The sequence below is a fragment of the Oncorhynchus keta genome, chromosome 9, assembly GCF_023373465.1.
Source record: "Oncorhynchus keta strain PuntledgeMale-10-30-2019 chromosome 9, Oket_V2, whole genome shotgun sequence".
In the NCBI taxonomy this organism is placed as follows: Eukaryota; Metazoa; Chordata; class Actinopteri; order Salmoniformes; family Salmonidae; genus Oncorhynchus; species Oncorhynchus keta.
The window spans coordinates 27,394,574-27,416,975 of NC_068429.1; the positions used below are offsets into that span (position 1 = coordinate 27,394,574).

A 22,402-nucleotide genomic window follows, 5' to 3' on the forward strand; every position below is an offset into this window, starting at 1 on the left:
TTGTGTCAGTGGCACACGTTGGAGACTGTGTGAGACTGTGTGAAACACCACAATTGGTTTGAAAGAAATTATTCAGAACCTCCTCACTATGAAATGCAAGCAGCTTCCATTTCAGTGTGAGACAATAGACATTGGACAACTGGACATTCCTTAGAGACTCCGGTACAGGCAGTAACATGCAGACATCTCTCTTTAATACAAGGGAAGAGGGGAAGGCCAATCTGTGATAGGTAATGTGGCTGTGGCTTGAAGCCTTCTGATACATAAGGTGACTCAACAGACCTAGATTTTACATTCTAACAGGAGACAGCAACTAAAAAAAACTTGCTTTTACACCAGAAAGCCCATTTGTATCCCTTGCCATAGTGTGTCAACAACCTTGACAACTTAGTAATGAGGACTGTGTAATGTGCGTAAGCATTGTGAGTACAGAGCAAGGTTATTTGACCCTCATTTTCGTCGCACGCAAACTGGACATCGTTTTTCATATACTTTCATTAGCTTACATTTGCATAATATCACCCTCTGACACTTTGTCAACCAAACTCGCTACAATCTACAACACAGTGAGGAAAGTGTGTGTGTATCAGCGTGTGTGCATTTATGTACGTAAGCGGGTGCCTCTCGCTGTCTGCAAGTGTGTGTATGTGCGGGCTGAGTACTGACCCGCGGAGGCGTCTCCCTCTCATCCTTGTCCTCGTCACACTCGAAGGCCACCTGGGCCCGCTGCTTCCTCTGCTCCTCCCACAAAGAGGGGTTGAAGCTCTCACTGTCAGAGTTAAGGATGCCTGAGGAGACACACACCACACATCCTCTTTCTAGCTGCACAAACCTTTATGCAGTATTCCAATTACATTTGTTACGCATACATCTAGAGATAAAATTAAATAATTGAATAAAATGTTATGAAACCTTACCACAGTTATATACCACTAATTAACACATTCTCAGTTTTGTAAATGTATATTTGTGTTATCAATACCACTTGACATCCAAACATGGTTGTGTGAGTTAAGTTAGTAGAGTATTAAAAATACAGGTGAGAATTCTGTTTGTTTTTGACAACTTAGCTCAGTCATGTTTTCCGGACGAGTTCTCTCTAAGCCTGGGCTGTGTTTGAAGCCAAGTTTCCACTTCAGAGCAGTACAAAAGTTGTGTTGCTCGGAAACAGGTTAAGACTTTTTAATCTCACCCCCTCCTGAATCCATTTAGTTTCAATTTTGGAGATTTGCCTCTGTTCCCGGCCAACAATGAGAGCTTGTTTCAGGCCCAAAATGTTCAAAGCACCGACATTCCAATTAAGGGGCTGACTAGATCTGGCGGGTGCCCCAAAAACAAATTGGAACGCAATAGCAGTAAATCGATAAAAGATTCACAATTTCCCCTCCAAGGCCTAGCACCTGTAAGCTGCAGTATCCTCTCCCAACAGGAGGTCAGAGTGAGAGGAAGAGCGAGCAGCCATGCTAACCGATGTAATAGTAGTGCCCAAGGTAACATATGTAGAAAAGGAGGGGTAACGGATTGTGTTTCTACCCCCCCTCCCCTCCTCCTCCTCCTCCTCAGATAAAGGAGATAAGGTGGCCTACACAACAACTATCCAAGACAATCACTTCCTGGTTGCCGGAATCACATTATCTAATTTATGACTGGAGGAAGATAAAGAATGAGAAGCAGATAATGAAATATGATCATTGTGGTAGCGATTACACTGGAAGTTTGGCACTGAAACAACACAGTTAGCCTGGAATTTAGTAGGATGTGACCGACCTCAGTGGTGGCCCAGTTATTATAATAATCCCTGATCTGCCATAGATAGACAAATTAAATAGGAGGGGAAACATGACATTTGTGTATCTAAACACATACTATATAGATCAGTGATCACCACAGGGAGAGATGTATTGTAAAGGTGTTAGAACAGGACCTAGCCCATAGATAGTAGGTCTTTGTATTAGTTTAAAACTCCAGATTGTCTAGTACTCACAGTCCTCTGTCCTGGTCTGCTGGGGGAACATGTAGTTGGTCAGAACCGTCTTGTGGGTCTCTGGATCCTCCTCCTTCTGCAGAGGGATGAGAGGCTTCGACTGTGGGGGAGGGGAGAGAGAGAGAACATAAGACAGTGGTATAATAATACATGTTGAATATCCCGATGGCTTTTGAAAACTGTCATGAAACAGTCACAGGAATCTTTCATGAATAGGTCTACATATTCACTGGTGGAACTCATCCATTTAATTTGGTTTCCAGGTACACTAAGGGCTTTGGACAGTAGCATTAGGAGATGATCAGAGCTCTATTTCCCTGGAGGAGGGAAAATTAGGCCTTCCCCAGCCTGGCTTGACTTCAACCAGAGACATCCGGGTTGATTATTAAACTCTGTAGTGTGTGTGTGTGTGTGTGTTACTGACTGTGTTGGGCAATTAAACCACAGTAGATAACAATCGATAAGAAGCCCAGCTGGCAGGAGCTAACCCCCGTTCACATCATTACCACAACCTCCTAATTAAAACCCACTGGGGAAGAACTGGGCCTGTAATCACAAAGTGTGCTGATCTAGGATCAGGTCTCTCCTTTCTTACTGATTATGATTAGAAAGGCACAAACGATGCTAGATCAGCACCCTTACTACTCCAACGCTTTGTGAATACGGGCCCAGGGCTGCAATTAAAACATCAACTCTTCTGAAAAAGTGGACTGCTGGACTAACGTGTCCATCCAACCTATATTCAATCAAAACATGTCTCTTTGTTTTAAGGAGAGCCTCTTTCTCTCTCCGGTCTCTGGTCAAATCCTCTCAGCACAGTGAGTGGTCAATGGCTGTTAGCTTGGGGCTTTGGAGAAAGGCCCTCCATGCAATATGGTGTGTGGAATTAGATACCGTGGAAGTGTTTTATTGGGTTTAAGCTGTGTTTTGACAGGTTGTACTGTGTCCAATGGGATTAGTCTGAGGCTGGCTGACGGGAGCTACTGGTTGCACAACTACACTTGGCCGCTCTTGAACCCGCGAGAAACAGTTACTGTAGGGGTGCCAACTGTGCCAAATGTTTCATTAAACCATTTGAGGAGTGGAGAGATAAGGAAGTGCACTGCCGTCCACACGTTTGAGAGCAGCTCAGTGGCCACTCGTGTGTGTGTGTGTGTGTGTGTGTGTGTGTGTGTGTGTGTGTGTGTGTGTGTGTGTGTGTGTCAGATACTCAATTACAGCTCTCCCTCCCACTCATACCATTCTGATGACACTCGAGGGAGGATTTTGAAATAAGAGGGTCATAAAACAACAAGCACCTCGACGCTCCATACAAACAATGAGTAAGTTTACGTGCAGACTAATAATTAGATATTAAACTGATAGTAGACAGATTATGCAATAGTTATGTAAACACCTTACTCTGCTTATCTTAATCGGCGTTAAGGTCTAAATCGAAGTAAGCATTCGCCGATTAAAACACCTGGTTTTCTGAACAATGTTTCAAATTAGGACATGTAAACGTTAATCGGTGTTCCAGCTGTGTATTTGATCTGTGCATGTGCTAGCAGCAGCCGAACGAGCCTCCCTCTTTAGTGCGAGTCAAGTGTGTTCAGAACAACTAGAAGTTGTTTTTCACATACAAACTTTACAACTAGAAGTTGTTTTTCACATACAAACTTTATATGTTTGAACTAAGAATCAAATATCCTTCCCAAAAATAAAATGTTCACTGTGGTAGAATGTTTGTTTTGCTTGGTGATTTTCTGCATTTTTAAAGTGCCATCAGGTAGCCTGATTTCAGATGTGTCCATGTAAACAGAATTATTAGGGAAATCGTTCTTCTTGCAAAGCATGTAAACGTTTTAATTAAACTATTATATTAATCTGACTAGCCACAATAATCACATTATTGTGTGCATGTAACCACACTCACTAAAGAGATTTCCCTACCAGTAAAGAAATAGCATGTATGAAAAACAGAATAATGCCCTGAAAGACCCATAGTGAAAACCAAGAGGCTGTGTACACACCTGGTTCTCAGACAGCCACATAGCAGTCATCTGGTTAAGCTTGGTGAAGCTGTAGGGAAGGTTCCTCAATCTGGACAGAGAAACACAGAGAAAGGCGTTAAAGTAAAAGTCATGAAGCACATTACCGACCTCAGAAAGATATGGGACAGATCTCAACTGACAAATAAAAGTAATGCACATGACCATGTTTCTGTATCCATAATGACTGTAACCACACTTACTTGAGAGATACTGCCGTCCGATATTAAGAATGGCCCAAATCTTTGAGTACCATGTCTAACATCTATAGGACAACTTTCTAAAGCGCACAGAGAATCAGATAAGCTTACAGTACATTTTGAACAGGTAGGAAATATCGTGTTGTGTCTCCGACGCCAAAGTGGAGAGTGCAAAACGAGTGGTCCCAGGGTAAGAAACGGGTCTCTTCCTCTCTATAAAAACTGGAGGATGGGAACTTAATTCCAGCAGGCTGCAGGGTTACTGCCGAGTCATGGTAAAATCTATTTAGTGCTTCTGTTAGCGAGTGGAAAGGCCATGGCCACTGTGTCTCTTTCTAGGGCACTGCCTGGAAAAACCCCTGGAAATAACCTCCATCAGGAAGGAATTGGGGTTTTGTGAGTGTCTTAAATCAATCTACTTAATCTTCCTGGTCCAAACTTAGGCTTTAATTCCTGTATCATTATGCACCAATGATTAACTTTCACGATGTGTGTGTAAGTGTGTGCATGTGTGTTCGTGTGCAAGGTGGGGGAATGCATTCTGATTTGGATATTTTCCTCTATTGTTGACACACCTGGCCCGTGTGTGTGTGTGTGTGTTTTTAGTGCCTTATATAATCCACTTTGGTGGCGGGCGCAGCAGAGGGAGATTGCTCTGGTGCCAGCGCTGGTTCCAATAAGCTGGATGGACATGTTTTACAAGGCACATGTGGCAACGGTAGCATGGCTTTGCACAACAAAGGGAGCAGCTGGGAGACTGCTGACATTTTAACTACTGTGTTAAACTAGTCTGTAGACTACTGGAGCGCTCTAATGAAACGCTCTGAGAACACCAGAAATAATTAATCATATTGAATTGACTGATGTTTACGGCGATATGCAAGAAAAAGAGTTGTGTCGATTAAAGATTGGGTTAGCAGTGTTTCCCCCAGGAATTCTTTCTGCTGCAGTTTTAAAGCAAATTTCCTGCAATTCTACACATTTTGCCATGGTTTATGCTGTGATCTTGTTCTATATGTTTTATTCTTCCTTACTGTCTTGTTTTTATTTTGCTGGTTCTTAGTTCTAAATTATGAAAATATATTACTCCATTATCTTTTCGATATACTTTATATCAGGTTTTAGACTTATTTTTTGGATTGGCAGTAACAATTTAGCAGTGGCGTCCAGGACATAAAATGTACTTTTTGGTCCACCAGCCACTCAGTCTTTATCAGACAAAAAGAGTCTTTATCAGACAAAAAGAGTCTTTATCAGACAAAAATAGTCTTTATCAGAGGGCGGGGGTTACCGTGGAAACGCAACTTGAAACACTTTTGTGCCTGTGAGACTGACATGCTGACTAGGCCGGCTATGCAGCTACACCATCGTGTGCATGTTGATTTTGTCCACCCACACCAGACGCGATCAGGTCACGCAGGTTGAAATATCAAAACAAACTGAACCAACTATAATAATTTGGGGACAGGTCGAAACGCATTAAACATTCATGGCCATTTAGCTAGCTTGCTGTTGCTAGCTAATTTGTCCTGAAATGCACACTGTCCTCTAGTCTGACGATTAATCCACAGAGAAAAAAGGGTAAACCTAGTTAGTTTCTAGTAATCTCCCCTCCATCAGTTTACTTCTTCTTTGGACTTTATATGGCGGTTGGCAACCAACTTTAAAAGTGCATTATCACCACCGACTGGAGTGTGGACCTCAGTTCAGCTCAGTATATGTTCCTAAGAACCAATGAGGAGATGAGAGAGGCTGGACTTGCAGCGCATCAAGCGTAAAAAATAGAACCAAGTTCTATTTTAGTGCCTGGCTACACAGACGCTCGTTAATGCGCAAGATCAGTTTGGATAAACTGATTGAATAACATGACCGTGTACATTTATTGTGCAACGCTCGCGCCATGAATGCTTCATGCATTTATACCTGTCCCCAAATTAATATAGGTGGTTCAGAGTTATATTATATTTCAACCTGCACGTCTGGTGTGGATGGACAAAATCATCAACATGTACGCAATGGCGCAAGAGCATGCCCGGTCTAGTCAGCTTGTAGTAGAAGCACTGTCTCCTCTTTCCTAGCAGTTGAAACTCAAACATTGAAAAACAACCTAGCTTGTGAACAAAACAATGTGAATAGCCAAGAAACACAAGGACAAAGTTTCACTTAAGTAGACTTTTGTTTCAAGTAAATTAGACCAACTTTCATGACTGCGCAGCGCTTCTAAAAAAGTATCTTTCACTCAGCTATTCATGTGTACACAGCCCCTAGACAGGCAGTGTGAGTCGGAATAGACTATATAGGATTTGTAGTTCTTTGACTTTGTGAGATTAAATTAACCAGCTATGAAACAAAATGGCAGAAATACTTTGAAAGCCTCTACTGCAGCATTTATTTTACTATAAATGTGATCATAATTGACTATTTTTATTCACACATATGAGTTAAATGTTCGCACTGTGGAGCCCTGACCACCCACCAACTTCGCTGGTAAAATAGATATCTTACCATCTTGCCAAAATCTACCTGCATTTGGCAGGTGGCTGGTGTTCATTTTAAGACTTGGGGGCATCTGCTAAATTAATATAGGGGAAACACTATGCGATGCTGTCAAGTTTGGAGAGAGAGCAAGAGAAAGAGAGGAGGAGCATAGCCTCTCCTGCAGTGTATGTGACTCCTCATTCAACTCTGACAAATCTGTTACCTTACGCTGATAGTACTACTGATTAACTTGCAATCTACAGTATATGCCAATATTTTCAACAATGCCTCTACACATTTGTTACCCCTGTGTTATGGTGATTCATGTTCCCCTGTATTATCTTGGATAAGGGGTGTAGCAGGGTGGAGATGGGGGTGACGGGGGTGAGACAGGGGAGAAAACAGAAGTAAAAGGGGGAGAGACAGGGGAAAAATAGGAGTACAGGGGAGTGAGACGGATGAGTTGCCCCAAACTAATCATAAGATTAGCCAACCTTTGTAAATTAAAGAGGCATCATCAAATCTGGTCTCCTGCCTGTCTGGCTGCTCTTCAGATTGCATCAACAATCTGACTGGACTGCCACAGGGCTGAGACTTGGGGGAGAGAAAGGCGGAGGCTAGACTCACTTGTTGTCGCTGAGATTGATGACCTTGAGCTTGGTCATGTCTCCCATCTCCTCAGGTAGAGACTCCAGCTTGTTGGAGTGCAGGAACAGCACAGTGGCACTCTTCCAGCTGCCCATCTGGGTGATGTGGGGAGGAGAGAGAGAGAGGGCGAGCGAGACCAGGAGACATCAGCACACAGCTGAGGCTGGACACAATAAATTGCCGTATGCGCACCCACGCATGCACACACACACACACACACGCATTCATGTTTTATAAATAAGCAAACATTAGCACAGCGTGCACACAATAATACCAACACCCACTGACACACACACAGTGTTTGACCCCCATGCTCACCTCTGGGGGCAGCTGTGTGAGGAAGTTGTGGTCAGCGGCAAAAGTGCGTATGCTGACACACTGTCCAATGGAGGAGGGCAGAGCCTCGATCTCGTTAAAACTACAGTCAAGCTCATCCAGGGCTGCCAGACTATAGAGAAAGAAGAGAAGGAAGAAACAGGGGGAAAAGAGGAGGACTTTTCATTTAGGACAACTAAACAGAGTTTATATCTCATTGATTCCAGAGGCGTTTTTTCGCAAGGGGCGAGAGGGTTTTATACCACAGTGGGGGAAGAGAGTCCTAAAAAATTATTTTTCCTGCTCGAACTAGCCAACATTCCAAGGAATCTTCTGATTAACTGTCAGGTTCCAATATCGTCTAGGACTGCACTATACGGCATATGACCCTTTATGAAGAAAAAAAAGAAGGAAAAAAAGAGTGAAATATACTCGCTGGAGAATAGAGGTTACTCTACATCCGAGACTCTTCCAGATCTGGTTCTCATTATTCTGTTTGGAGTTTGGCTCAGGAATATGCAAGCCAGCATTCTCTGAATATATCTGGGGTTGCTATTCCAGCATTCATTTAAAAATACATACTGTGCATAAATTATTCACGTGGACCTGAATTTAAGATGGAGTTGAGCCAGAGTTTTCCCTCCTGGAATCCAATGGGAGGTCTGGTGTTAAAATAAGGACAGGTACAATGATACCCAATATCCTCTTAGCTGGAGCAACAACAGACCAGATCAGGGCCTTATTGGCATCTCAGAGAAGGAGTGCTGATCTAGCATTAGTTTAGCCTTTTAGATCATAATGAATACAATTATATGGACAAGGGAATCTGATCCTCGATCGGCACTCCTACTCAGATGCTTTGTGAATTCGGGCCCAGGCCTATATCCGCGTCATAAAAAAATCCAACATTAACTGAAATGGTTGGCCAAGGTCAGTTAGAATAGTTTTTATCAACTGCAGACAGGGCTCTAAAGCGTGACCATTTTGGTCACATATGCTACTACATATTTTTCTGTGCACCCTTACATGATACTTTGGAGGCACCGTGCTCCTAGAAAAATAATCACCCAGATAATAATTGTTGTAATGAATAGGCTTCGTATCGTTGTTTTTAAGTGCCCTAAAGATAAAAGCGAGCACAGATTTGTTACTGTCATGGTTGCACCATTACGAAAGCGAAAACAGATTGCTTCTAGCATAAAACAGATGACAATATACACGATATATACAAACATATGTGGACACCACTTCAAATTAGTAGATTTGGCTGTTTCAGCCACACTAGTTGCTGACAGGTGTATAAAATTGAGCACACAGCTATGCAATCTCCATAGACAAACATTGGCCTTACTGAAGAGCTCAGTGACTTTCAACGTAGCACCGTCATAGGATGAGTCTGTTCGTCAAATTTCTGCCCTGCTAGAGCTGCCCCGGGCAACTGTAAGTGCTGTTATTGTGAAGTGGAAACATCTAGGAGCAACAACAGCTCAGCCATTAAGTGGTAGGCCACACAAGCTCACAGAACAGGAATGCCTTTTGTCCTCGGTTGCAACACTCACTACTGACTTCCAAATTGTCTCTGGAAGCAACGTCAGCACTAGAACTGTTCGTTGGGAGCTTAATAAAATGGGTTTCCATGGCAGACCAGCCACACACAAGCTTAAGATCACCATGTGCAAAGCCAAGAGTCGGCTGAAGGAATGTAAAGCTCATTGACATTGGGGTCTGGAGCAGTGGAAACTTGTTCTCTGGAGTGATGAATCACGCTTCACCATCTGGCAGTCTGACGGACGAAACTGGGTTTGGTGGATGCGAGGATAATGCTACCTGCCTGAATGCATAACGCCAATAGTAAAGTTTGGTGGAGGGGGAATAATGGTCTGGGGCTGTTTTTTATGGTTCGGGCTAGGCCCCTTAGATCCAGTGAAGGGAAATCTTAACACAACACTATACAATGGCATTCTAGATAATTCTGTGCTTCCAACTTTGTGGCAACAGTTTGGGAAAGGCCCTTTCCTGTTTCAGCATGACAATGCCCCCGTGCACAAAGCACGGTCTTTACAGAAATGGTTTGTCGAGATCAATGTGGAAGAACTTGACTGGCCTGCATAGAGCTCTGACTTCAACCCCATCGAACAACTAAATTGGAACGCCGACTGTGAGCCAGGCATAATCGCCCAACATCAGTGCCCGAACTAACTAATGCTCTTGTGGCTGATTGGAAGTCCCCACAGTAATGTTCCAACATCTAGTGGAAAGCCTTCCCAGAAGAATGGAGGCTGTTATAGCAGCAAAGGGGAACCAACTCCATATTAATGTTCAGAATTTTGGAATGAGATGGTCGACGAGCAGGTGTCCACATACCTTTGGTCATGTAGTGTATATTTTTTTATTTGTGGGAATACTTGGATTTGGGAAACTATTTCCTGAATTAAATACATGTTCAGCTGATTTTACAGTCCTAATTATTGATTTTTTTACAAAAAAAAATGTAAAACACTTGCTGGATGGTTCTGGACCGCGGGTCGACTGTTGCAAATCTCTGCTCTTGTCATGCCCTGACCATAGAGAGCTGTTTATTTTCTGTGTTGGTTGGGGTGTGATAGTGACTAGGGTGGGTCATCTAGGTGATTAGTGATTTATGTTGGCCTGGTATGGTTCCCAATCAGAGACAGCCGTTTATCGTTGTCTCTGATTGGGGAACATATTTAGGCAGTAATTTCCCCATTGTGCTTTGTGGAATCTTGACTATGGATAGTTGCCTGTTAGCACTATTATTTAGCTTAATGTTTCGTTTGGTATTTTGTTGTTTTTGTTCGGTGTTCATTTAATAAAGGAAAATGTACGCCTACCACGCTGCACATTGGTCCATTCCTTATAACGATCGTGACAGATCTATAGCAACTGAGTAAAGAGAGGAATCTGAGTCCGCTTCTCAGAAGTCAAGACAAGGGACAAACAAGAGCTTGGGTAACCGACGACAATATTGGTCAAAATGTAAACCAAATGTAATGAAATGCAAGATGATTAAATACATTTAATCAGTATGCTTTACAATCCTGGTTTGGGATAAAACCACAGTTCCCCTTGAAATCACATTCATAATCCTGCCCAGAAGCTTTTCCTAATCTGGGACCAGGAAATATAAATGAACAAACAGGGTAATTGGCAACGTTTGGAAACAAAAAACAAAAACAACTAAAATGGACCAGAAAGGAAAAAATTATGAAATTATAACTTTGTCAAACTTAAAACATAGATAAAGCATAAACTAAGTGGCCATTTTAAAACAGTCAATCTTGAAATGCTAGTATGTTGTAGGATTAAAATCAATTTGTTGCTCCATATGAATGATCACATATATATATAGTGAGAGGTCAGAGATCAAGTGTTAACCCCCGCCTGTAATGACTGTGTTACCAGGGGCATAATCACTACTCCAATTCTGTTGCAAAACATTTCTTCAAAGGAACAAAATGGAATGGGAAGGGACCTACCCACATTTTTCCAATAAACACTTGTTTTAGTGGCAAAACTGTTTGGCAATTGTTCACACCCCTGGCAGCATCAGTCAATCACCAATAGCTGGCCTCCTCACCTGTCATAAATCGATGAGTGTTGGCCAAGCAGAATTAAACAGGGGCTTTAATCTGTCAATACGGTATTCGGAGGTTCCTCAGGTCAGGACTACCATTGACTCCATTCACAATGGAGGAGCCAGGCTTAGATCACTCACCTATATAATTGGGACTCAATCGTCTCATATCTGACACGTTTGTAGAAACAGGTCAATTAATCAAACCTAGCTCTACATTGGTGTACTGTACTGCAGCGTTCTGTGATATATCAAGATGATCAATGCAAACCAATCAGGGTGGGTTTAGTTGTTTAAAACCTATGGCTTTAATTGTACTCACCCTCCAACGGAGTCTGGCAGATACATGAGCTGGTTCTCGTCCACTTTTAGGGCGGTTAGTTTCTTCAAGGAGCCTGAGGGGGAAGGAACAGGGAGAAAGAGGGGGAAGGAACAGGGAGAAAGAGGGGGAAGGAACAGGGAGAAAGAGGGGGAAGGAACAGGGAGAAAGAGGGGGAAAGAACAGGGAGAAAGAGGGGGAAGGAACAGGGAGAAAGAGGGGGAAGGAACAGGGAGAAAGAGGGGGAAGGAACAGGGAGAAAGAGGGGGAAGGAACAGGGAGAAAGAGGGGGAAGGAACAGGGAGAAAGAGGGGGAAAGAGGGGAGCATGAAAGAGAGAGAAGTCAGCGAGAGGGGTGTTAGAGAGAGACGGAGAGAATAAGAGAGAGGTAGGAAGACAGAGAGAGAAAGATAAATAGTGCATTAGGCTACAGCACACAGATACTGATTCGGATTCTCAGCTGCATCACCTAAAGACGAGTATCCTTTACAGTTACGCAACAGATGAATTCATACCACCATCTGGTTTATGTAACTAGTTTATGACCATAGATTGGGGCCGAATAAATTGCAGACTGACTCCAACTGTATGCAATGCTTTATCTTATTTGATGGGAAAGCAGAGCATGCCCTGTATCTCTTTTTTTCAGAGTGACACCAACATGTCATACCAAGAGGCAGTGCTTACACTGCAGTAATTTAGCTGTGCCGCTGCGCCATGACAAAATCATTGCGTCACGCAAATAAAATATGGAACATCAGAAAATATTTATAATGCAGGGCACTTTGAATTATATTCAAAGCGCACTCAAGTTACGAGAGTTATAGGGTGGGAATTACCAGAATCGAATACAGGGGTACTCAACCTACGTGGTCCAGAGCCTGCTGGTTTTCTGTTCTACCTGACAATTAATTGCACACACCTGGTTTCCCAGGTCTAAATCAGTCCCTGGTTAGAGGGGAACAATGAAAAGCATGCAGTGGAACTGGCTTCGAGGTCCAAAGTTAAGTTTGAGGGGAATATAGGCTGCAAAAATAGGCTACATTTATTTTGTAGAATCAAACTTACCAGCCGCACTGGTTTACACTTTATATGGCCTGCGTATGGTCTAATGAACTAAAGCCTAAATTCATATAATAATGAACTGATTTATCGAAAACAAATAGGCCTACCTGCTTGCACTTTGTGCAGCCTGTGTATCCATCTACTGTGTTGTTGTCCTTCCAAACTGGGGATTTCACTTGTGCAGCACCTGATTCCACGAAGGTGTTGTAGCCTATTCGCTTATCATAAACTTTCTTTTTATTTCTCCTGTTAGGCCTACATTAGCCACTTTCGTGTGAGCTAGGCTATCCAGATAAAGTAAACTTGACAACAAGTCGTATTCTCACGTGGAGAGGGGGAACATAATCTCTACGTGTGTACAAATTAGAATGTTTTAGCACCACACAAATAAGGGACAGTTCCCGACTCCACACACTCTCAATGCGTAGCCTGCTGGTAGCCTTATGTCTGCCTCGCCACTCACAGAATAGAATTCACAACACAATGTAACACAATAAGCTCCTGGGTTTTTTACAAGTGGAGAAGAGATTGTTTTTGTAAGAAGTATTGACATGTCGAATGCCCCAAGTGCATAAACTACTAGCACACAGCTCAGACACCCATTCAAACCCCACATGACATGCCACCAGAGGTCTCTTCACAGTCTCCAAGTCCAGAACAGACTATGGGAGGCGCAAAGTACTACATAGAGCCATGGTTACATGGAACTCTATTCCACATCAGACAAAATGATGCAGCGTTGAAGCTGAACACAGTGGCCTCCATCATTGAAACCAAGATTGAACTCTTTGGCCTAAATGTCAAGCGTCATGCCTGGAGAAAACCTAGCACCATCCTTACGTTGAAGCATGGTGGTGGCAGTATTATGCTGTGGGGATGTATTTTAGCGTCAGGCACTGGGAGACTAGTCAGGATCGAGGGAAAGATGAACGGAACAAAGTACAGAGAGATCCTTGATGAAAACCTGCCCCAGTGCTCAGGAACTCAGACTGAGGCGAAGGTTCGTCTTCCAACAGACCTTTAGCACACAGCCGAGACAACGCAGGAGGGGCTTCGGGACAAGTCATTGACTGTCCTTGAGTGGCCAATCCAGAGCCAGGACTTGAACCCAATTGCACATCTCTGTAGAGACCTGAAAATAGCTGTGCAGAGACGCTCCCCATCCAACCTGACAGAGCATGAGTGGATCTGCTGAGAAGAATGGGAGAAACTTCCCAAATACAGGTGTGCCAAGCTTGTAGGGTCATACCCGAGAAGACTCGAGGCTGTAATCGCTGCCAACAATGTACTGAGTAAAGGGTCTGAATACTTATGTAAATGTGATATTTATTTGTAATTCATTTGCAAAAATGTCTAAAAACCATTATAGGATTTTGTGTGTAGATTGATGAGAAAAAAAAGTATTTTTTTTTCAATTTGAAAATAAAACTGTAGCGTAATAACATTTTGAAAAAGTAATGGGCTCTGCATACTTTCTGAATACACAGTATATTTGAGCCATTCATTCCAGAAGGAAATTATATTACAGACAATATTTCTCTTCACTTCAGAATAACAACCAACCTGTTCATTAGACACACAATAGCTGGCACGACAGATGCAGTGGCCCTATGTCTGGTCACTGGGCATACATCAAACAGACTTTATTATGGGGTAAAGAGATGGGCACTTAGTGTGTGTATTTGTGCATGCATATTTGTGTCAGTCTCTCGGTGTGTGTGTCTGTGTGAGTGTCAGTATTTGTGCCAGTCTGTGGGTGTGTGTGCGCGTGTGTGTACGTAGCTGCTCACCTATGGATCCGGGCAGCTGTGTGAGTGCATTGTTAGAAAGCAGTAGGTCCTGCAGGCTCTCACAACCACAAATCTGCTCGTCCACCATCTCCAGGTTGTTCTTGGAGATGTCAAGGTAGGACAGCTGCTTCAGAGTGCCTAGCATCTGGAGATCACACACGGGTATGAATACAAACACACAGGGGCACAGACACGCGCAAACACACACACAGAATCCTTTATTAAATTACGTTCCATTGAGATAGTAATGTCTTTTGTGTATTTTTCCTTTCTAGATATTGTTTACTGTTATTGACAAATCTCTAAGGTCCCCTTGAAAGTACAAATGAGGTGGGATTAGCACTAGGCTATATATAGGGCATTGATCTCTACTGAAATGAGAAACGGGGAGGTTTGAGGCTGACGGGGCTAATTCAACTTGGAATTACATCGAGGGGTTAAAACAGTCACAGGAATACCCCTGGCCGGCCCAATCTGAACATAGGAATACCCCTGGCCGGCCCAATCTGAACACAGGAATACCCCTGGCCGGCCCAATCTGAACACAGGAATACCCCTGGCCGGCCCAATCTGAACACAGGAATACCCCTGGCCGGCCCAATCTGAACACAGGAATACCCCTGGCCGGCCCAATCTGAACACAGGAATACCCCTGGCCGGCCCAATCTGAACACAGGAATACCCCTGGCCGGCCCAATCTGAACACAGGAATACCCCTGGCCGGCCCAATCTGAACACAGGAATACCCCTGGCCGGCCCAATCTGAACACAGGAATACCCCTGGCCGGCCCAATCTGAACACAGGAATACCCCTGGCCGGCCCAATCTGAACACAGGAATACCCCTGGCCGGCCCAATCTGAACACAGGAATACCCCTGGCCGGCCCAATCTGAACACAGGAATACCCCTGGCCGGCCCAATCTGAACATAGGAATACCCCTGGCCGGCCCAATCTGAACACAAGAATACCCCTGGCCGGCCCAATCTGAACACAGGAATACCCCTGGCCGGCCCAATCTGAACACAGGAATACCCCTGGCCGGCCCAATCTGAACACAGGAATACCCCTGGCCGGCCCAATCTGAACACAGGAATACCCCTGGCCGGCCCAATCTGAACATAGGAATACCCCTGGCCGGCCCAATCTGAACATAGGAATACCCCTGGCCGGCCCAATCTGAACACAGGAATGAATACCCCTGGCCGGCCCAATCTGAACATAGGAATACCCCTGGCCGGCCCAATCTGAACACAGGAATACCCCTGGCCGGACCAATCTGAACACAGGAATACCCCTGGCCGGCCCAATCTGAACACAGGAATACCCCTGGCCGGCCCAATCTGAACACAGGAATACCCCTGGCCGGCCCAATCTGAACACAGGAATACCCCTGGCCGGACCAATCTGAACACAGGAATACCCCTGGCCGGACCAATCTGAACACAGGAATACCCCTGGCCTGACCAATCTGAACACAGGAATAGCCCTGGCCTGACCAATCTGAACACAGGAATACCCCTGGCCGGACCAATCTGAACACAGGAATACCCCTGGACTGACCAATCTGAACACAGGAACCCGAAAGCCTGCAACCCCCCCCCCCGCCTCAAACACTAGCGCAGTGAAATGCTGTGTACAGATCACCGTTCTTAGGCATTGTTAATTTTTTAATATATTTTTTATAATGTTCTGCATTGAGGCCAGGTAGAACTCAGTAATCTTAACAGAGGAATAGCCTATAATTGCGGGGTTGGTGGTGGTGCTGTCAAAATGCTAGCGGCGCGCTAATGCTTTAATAATGACCTATTTACCAAACAAGCTTGGCATATCCATGAGAAAGAAAGAGAGGGACAGAGGGGAAAAGAGAGACAGAGAGAGCGAGAGCGAGAGACCGTACGCAACAGAAGTTGTGCTGACAACGAACAATAACAAAACACAATCGTTTGAATTATCACTGAATGACGTTGAATCAACAGATTAATTGGTCTGTGGCTTTGTCATTCATGACATTAATCTTATTACGATGGTCATGCAGCAAAACTACCCAGAGTACAACAGAGGCATGATTACAACTTCATAACATTGCCATTGCATTATCGTCATCGTTCACGTCTATAATAATATAATATGTTAGCTTGAACAAAGCAATGTTGATCAAAACAGTTTATTTTACCTTAATTTTACCAGGCAGGTTAATTATGAACAAATTCTTATTTATAATGACAGCCCTGGGGGAATGACTCATCACCATACTGTAGGTAGGAGAAGACAGGACAGACACTATGAAAGCCGAGGCACTAAACAGGAAGACTAAGCCTATAGGGAGTTGAATGGCAGTTCATCATTTTACCCCTGGTAGGAATGTCAGTCTGTTTCCATCCATCCACAACTCTTTGATTCCAGTGAGCTGCTCCAATACCTCAGGCTGGAAAAAATAGAGAGAGAAAGAGAGGGAGAGCGAGACAGAGAGCGAGACAGAGAGCGACACAGAGAGCGACACAGAGAGCGACACAGAGAGTGACACAGCGAGATGGAGAGAGAACGTGACAGAGAGACAGCAAGACAGCAAGAGAGAGACAGCGAGTGAGAGAGACACACGCATAGAGAGACGGTAAGGGAGAGAAATGTTAGATCAATTAATTTACAACCATACAGGAATAATTGCATATTAGCCCTACAATTAGCCATACAGTCTCTCTGTCTGAAGTGACCTCTTCTTGACTAATTTCCCAACTCCACACAGACCTGAGAGAAGCAGACGGGTTACCCCGTAGGGCCTGTCTCCATATTGCTGTCACCTGTCTTCTATCTCCAGATCAGTGAACGAAGATGGGGAGATGGAGATGAAGACACTCACTTCAGAGTACTGAGGTTCAGCCTTGGGAGGACAGAAAGACAGACAGACACTCACCACTTCAGTGAACTCGTTACTCCCCAAGTCCAATCTCTCCAGCTGGGTGAGCTTGTGCATGCTTCTGCAGAGGGAAAGCGAAAGAGAGAGAGAAAGAGATTGATGTTGAGCAAAGGAGCTGGGAATACAAGGAGTCAACCACAACAGCAGCATTTGTGTGCTCATTCATGTGTGTGTGTGTGTGTGTGTGTGTGTGTGTGTGTGTGTGTGTGTGTGTGTGTGTGCGCACAAACAGTGTCCCCGTAGTCTAGTTTCTTAAAAGACTGCTTCATGTGGTACATCACCCATGGCCTGTTATAGCAGTCTCCAGCCCTGGCTTCACTCTCACACATTTAAGGCCGATTTCATCACAGCAAAAAGCAGCATAACATTTCACACAGATACTCAGACGGTTCTGTTACACCAGGGGGGCATGAAGAATTTAACGACATGGCAAAGACGTTTGTTCAGGGTTGGGATGTGGAATTGGAGACAGGTGGGAGTGGAGTTGCTGGGCGAGAGATAGAATGAAGTTCAAAGATAAAGTCTAAAAAAAATTATAAAACGTTTGAATGACACTGAGGGGCAGTGTTTTTACAGCGAATGCTGGTTTGCCTGAGGCTGAGCAGGTGTTTGTACACATGCATATACACACACTCTCATTCAAATACACACATATACACACATGTAAATAGTGTCAGACATGCACTCAAACATATAAAGTTGGCCTTGCTGTTATGGTTTTAGTTGTCCTTTTTTCCCCTTCACATTGTTTCTGTTTTCTTTTGTCTCGTGAGTTCATTTTCTTGGTTGTTGGTGCATTGGGGGGGTTCTTGGGAGTGGAGAATGGAATACATTTTACTTTTTGGGGGGGGATCTGTCGACATGCCCTTGAGCAGGACATTGACCCTGGATGCTTCTCTGTGTTGCTCTGAATGGGAGTCTGTTGGATGACTGTGGTGTTGTAGTTGTTGAGTGGCTTCACTGCAAGTATATTGTATGTTTTGGATATTCAATAAGAAAAAAAAAATATTTTCTTTAAATAAGGATGGACGTGATGTTGGTCTAACACTTTTCTCCATATCCAGGCTTGCTTTGAGTTTCATTGATTTCTAACAAATTGTCAGCAATAGATTTTCAGATTTCTCTTCGGGTCTGGGGGAAATCATAAGCATTTATATTTACTGAATAAACTAAAGTAAAAAATATTAAATAAAAAGTAACACAATAAAATTACACAACAATAACGAGGCTATATACAGGTGGTACACTGGCACCGAGTAAATGTGCGGGGCTACAGGTTAGTCGAGGTAATCTGTACATGTAGGTAGGGGTACAGTGACAACGCATAGATAATAAACAGCGAGCAGCAGCAGTGTAAAAACTGTCGTGCCCTCTTCACAACTGTCTTGGTGTGTTTGGACCATGATTGTTTGTTGGTGATGTGGACACCAAGGATCTTCAAACTCTCGACCCGCTCCACTTCAGCACCGTCGATGTCAACGGGGGTCGGTTCGGTACCCCTTTTCCTGTAGTCCACGATCATCTCTTTGTCAGGCCTACCATTGTTGTGTCGTAAGCAAACTTAATGATGGTGTTGGAGTTGTGCTTGGCCACACAGTTGTCAATTGTAGTTGACAATGAGATGTAAGGATAAAAAGGGATATTCTGTCAATGGTCTAAGGATATGTACACTCAAACCATCACCACAAGGGTAAACAACTCAATTCCCCTCTCCTCTGATGGCCCAGATGCCTACAGCGATGACTCAGAGATGACCTTTCCTCTACCCATTAATGCTCTCTCGCGCGCACACACACACATACATACACACACACACACTAAAGTGCACACTGGATGGGGAGAGCTTAGAGACCACGAGAGGAAGAACCAGGGGACTCCAGGAGCATAATACAATGCATGAGTCCCTGTCCCTCTATGTGGCATTAATCTGAGTGTCCTTGTACAAGTGCACACTCCTGTGAAGTACCCATACAGGGCTTTGGTACATAATACCATTGGTGATATAATACTGATGGGTGATATAATACTGATGGGTGATATAACAACCGTGAGGTCAGCCATTATATCAAGGTTAATTTCAACATCTATCCCACACTTCGCTGACATGCTGTGTAGACCCACAGATATAGGAGAGCTGGATGCTATATGATGATTACAACATGAATGACCATTATATAACACAAAACATGATAATACATATAAGTGTTACTTAGACAAACAACAGAGTCTAAACACAACCTATAATATCAGAAGAAGTGTGTTCGGCTAATTATTTAATATGACAGCTACTACTAGGGGAAATAAACAATAGATAAATAGAAGAAAAGAATGGCGAAGGGCTTGGTTATATTTGGGAACAGATTAGCTAAGTCATTTCTCAGTGGGGATGAACCTGTAGGTTAGTTTCCAAATGGCACACTTTTCCCCTTATAGTGCACTACTTCTGACCACGGCCCATAGGGTTCCGGTCAAAAGTGCTTCACTATATAGACAATTGGTTGCAATTTGGGACACAGCCCGAGTCCTCAAGACTCCCAGTCAAACCAAACACTGCTCGGTACTGGGGGTTAACAGTAATGCTCTTCCCCCTGTGGAGGCTGTTTCGTCTTCGCTGCTCCTCAAAACATCACCCTTTAATCCATACCATGTATACCTTTCCGTCTGAATAACCAAACAACCAGGCGGTTTCACGGCGACCTCTAGGGTTGCCGTCGTAATAAATGTTGGGTTGGATATAAAAACACGGCAGTATTTTCGGACGGTGATAGCACGCTGAGCGTCCGCCAGCGTCGGAACATTCCTGCCTTGTGATTGGCAGGCTAGGAGGAGTGCCAGGCTCCGTTTCAAAGCTGCTTTCAGAGACACTGGAGTCAGTACAGAGTGCTCAGTACTGGGGTCTGTACAGAGTGCCAGAGAAATTAGTGAGGAACGCACGACGGTGCTGTTGTCAAAAAGTGTCTGGGGTAGGATGAGTGTTGTTATGAGTGTGTGGGGGGTGCATACGGGCAGTTGTGTGTGTTGCACTTGCAATTTGTGTGTGTTTGTGTTTATTTATATCACTGGGATGCTTGCATCTCTCTGGCATCCATCCTGGCCATTAGGCCTCTGTTTGTCAGAGCACCGGACCCTAACAGGCCTGGCTGCTGTCTCATAGACACACAGAGCATAGAGGACCAGCCAGCTAGGGAACAACAGGAGAAATGGACCAAGATAGACGGGCATCAATTAGACACAGAAAGGTCCTTCTGTAGCTCAGTTGGTAGAGCATGGTGCTTGTAACGCCAGGGTAGTGGGTTCGATTCCCGGGACCACCCATACGTAGAATGTATGCACACATGACTGTAAGTCGCTTTGGATAAAAGCGTCTGCTAAATGGCATATATTATTATTATATTATCAAGAGAAGAGAGACAGAGGTTAAAGAAAGAGAGAGGGGAAATGAGACAAAGAGAGCAGAGGGGAAGAGCGAAGGGGAAAGAGAAAGACAACAAGAAAGAGCATGACAGAAAGAGATGAGACTCCAAAACCACCTGCAGCACTCAGGATCCCCTTCATAATCAATGGATTCTTTGGGCAGTGAACACACATACACACAGAGGTAGGTAGGTAGTGGAGGCTTTCAAAAGTGAAATGGAACATGAGCTACAGTCTGAGTACTCTGGATTATAAAACCTGTCACAGATCGCAACAGAGGTAGCACTCTTATATAACACAGTGGAATTCAATGCCACAGAGAAACACGATGAGAGAGAAACAAACCGAGAAAGCAAGAGTGCTTAGGGAAGAGAGAGAGACAAGGTCGCTCACAAAGAGCCACCTCTTGTTTGTCTGGGGACTCAGAGCAGTGAGGTCTGTAAGGGCTTTGATGTGGGGAAAACAACACGTGAAACAGGGACAACTTACTTTGGCAACATCTTTAACTGGTTCTCTCTCAGCTCTAGGATTTGCAGTTTAGTCAACCTGAGGGAGGGGGAGAGAGACAGAGAATATAAGTCAATGACATAACACTCAATGTTGATACTCAGCCTTCAGGGATAGTGTCATTTTACTGGATGGTTTTGACACAAAACAAAAGGTTTTCCTGGGGCTGGATCACTGGGGTCTGGCCAATGATGAGAGTCCTACAGATATGTTTTTCTAGATTCCACACAACTAGTTTGAAACCCATTCGTGATTCAGCCATAACGTGGGGAAATTGAGCCCAAGAAAAAGCTACATAGGGTCAGGAGCATGGTTTCCTGCCAGACGATTTATGTATACGCACTCAACCGTATTTAAAAAATATATATATATTTTTTTACCTTTATTTAACTAGGCAAGTCAGTTAAGAACAAATTCTTATTTTCAATGACATAAATACTATGGTTTAAATAAAGTTGTGACCTTTACCACGAGAGAGAACCATCATATGATAAAAATGTGAGTCTATAGAGACAGGGGAGATGTAATGGAGTGTGTGGGAGTCAGGAGTGGGAGTCAGGGCCTAAAGTCAGACCAATTTTTTTTTCTGCATTAATTACAGCAAAAAAACACAAAAAACAGAATGGCATGCTTAGTAATGTTTCCAAAACAAGGGATGCAATACTAGTAAGAAGTAATGTGGTATATTGCTCAATTTAATATTTTGTGACCTGAGTCAAACCAAAATATCACAGATGGGACAAAAATGTTCCCCTTTAAAATGTGCCCCTTTAAGGTTACCATGGTAACTGGGCCACTCAAGTCTTCATGTGTGGCTGTGAGAATCTGACGAGTAGAGGCCAATGAGGTCATGCTCTTCGGCAGTACTGGAAGCAAACTCAAGCATTTAAAAACAACCTAACTTGTGAACAAAACAATCCAAATATATAGACAAACACCAGGATAAAGTCTTACATCAGTAGTTAGACAATTTTATGCCTGTGCGCATGGCTTCTAAAAACAAATCTTTCAGCATTCACTCACAGTGCGCACTGTGCCCCAGCCAGGCTGTGCTGGCTGGGGTGACCATTTAGGTAGATGACGTTATGATTCATATTTCTTTGTGCATTACAAGATATGAAACTAAATGGCAGAAATACTT

At 43.8% G+C, this 22,402-nt stretch overlaps 1 protein-coding gene across 6 annotated transcripts in view; it reads right to left on the minus strand.

The window, feature by feature from the left end:
• The window catches only part of LOC118387449 (erbin-like), a 135,601-nt gene that overhangs the window by 44,339 nt on the left and 68,860 nt on the right, over positions 1-22,402 (minus strand). For all 6 annotated transcript variants that reach the window (XM_035775825.1, XM_035775826.1, XM_035775821.1 and 3 more), the window contains 10 exons: positions 21,244-21,300; positions 17,338-17,401; positions 16,777-16,851; positions 14,425-14,569; positions 11,573-11,645; positions 7,659-7,788; positions 7,320-7,435; positions 3,997-4,066; positions 1,985-2,084; positions 667-788 (listed from right to left, as the gene is read on the minus strand). In XM_035775825.1, the coding sequence (XP_035631718.1) occupies positions 667-788; positions 1,985-2,084; positions 3,997-4,066; positions 7,320-7,435; positions 7,659-7,788; positions 11,573-11,645; positions 14,425-14,569; positions 16,777-16,851; positions 17,338-17,401; positions 21,244-21,300 (952 nt within the window). The remainder of the gene's footprint in view (positions 1-666; positions 789-1,984; positions 2,085-3,996; positions 4,067-7,319; positions 7,436-7,658; positions 7,789-11,572; positions 11,646-14,424; positions 14,570-16,776; positions 16,852-17,337; positions 17,402-21,243; positions 21,301-22,402) is intronic.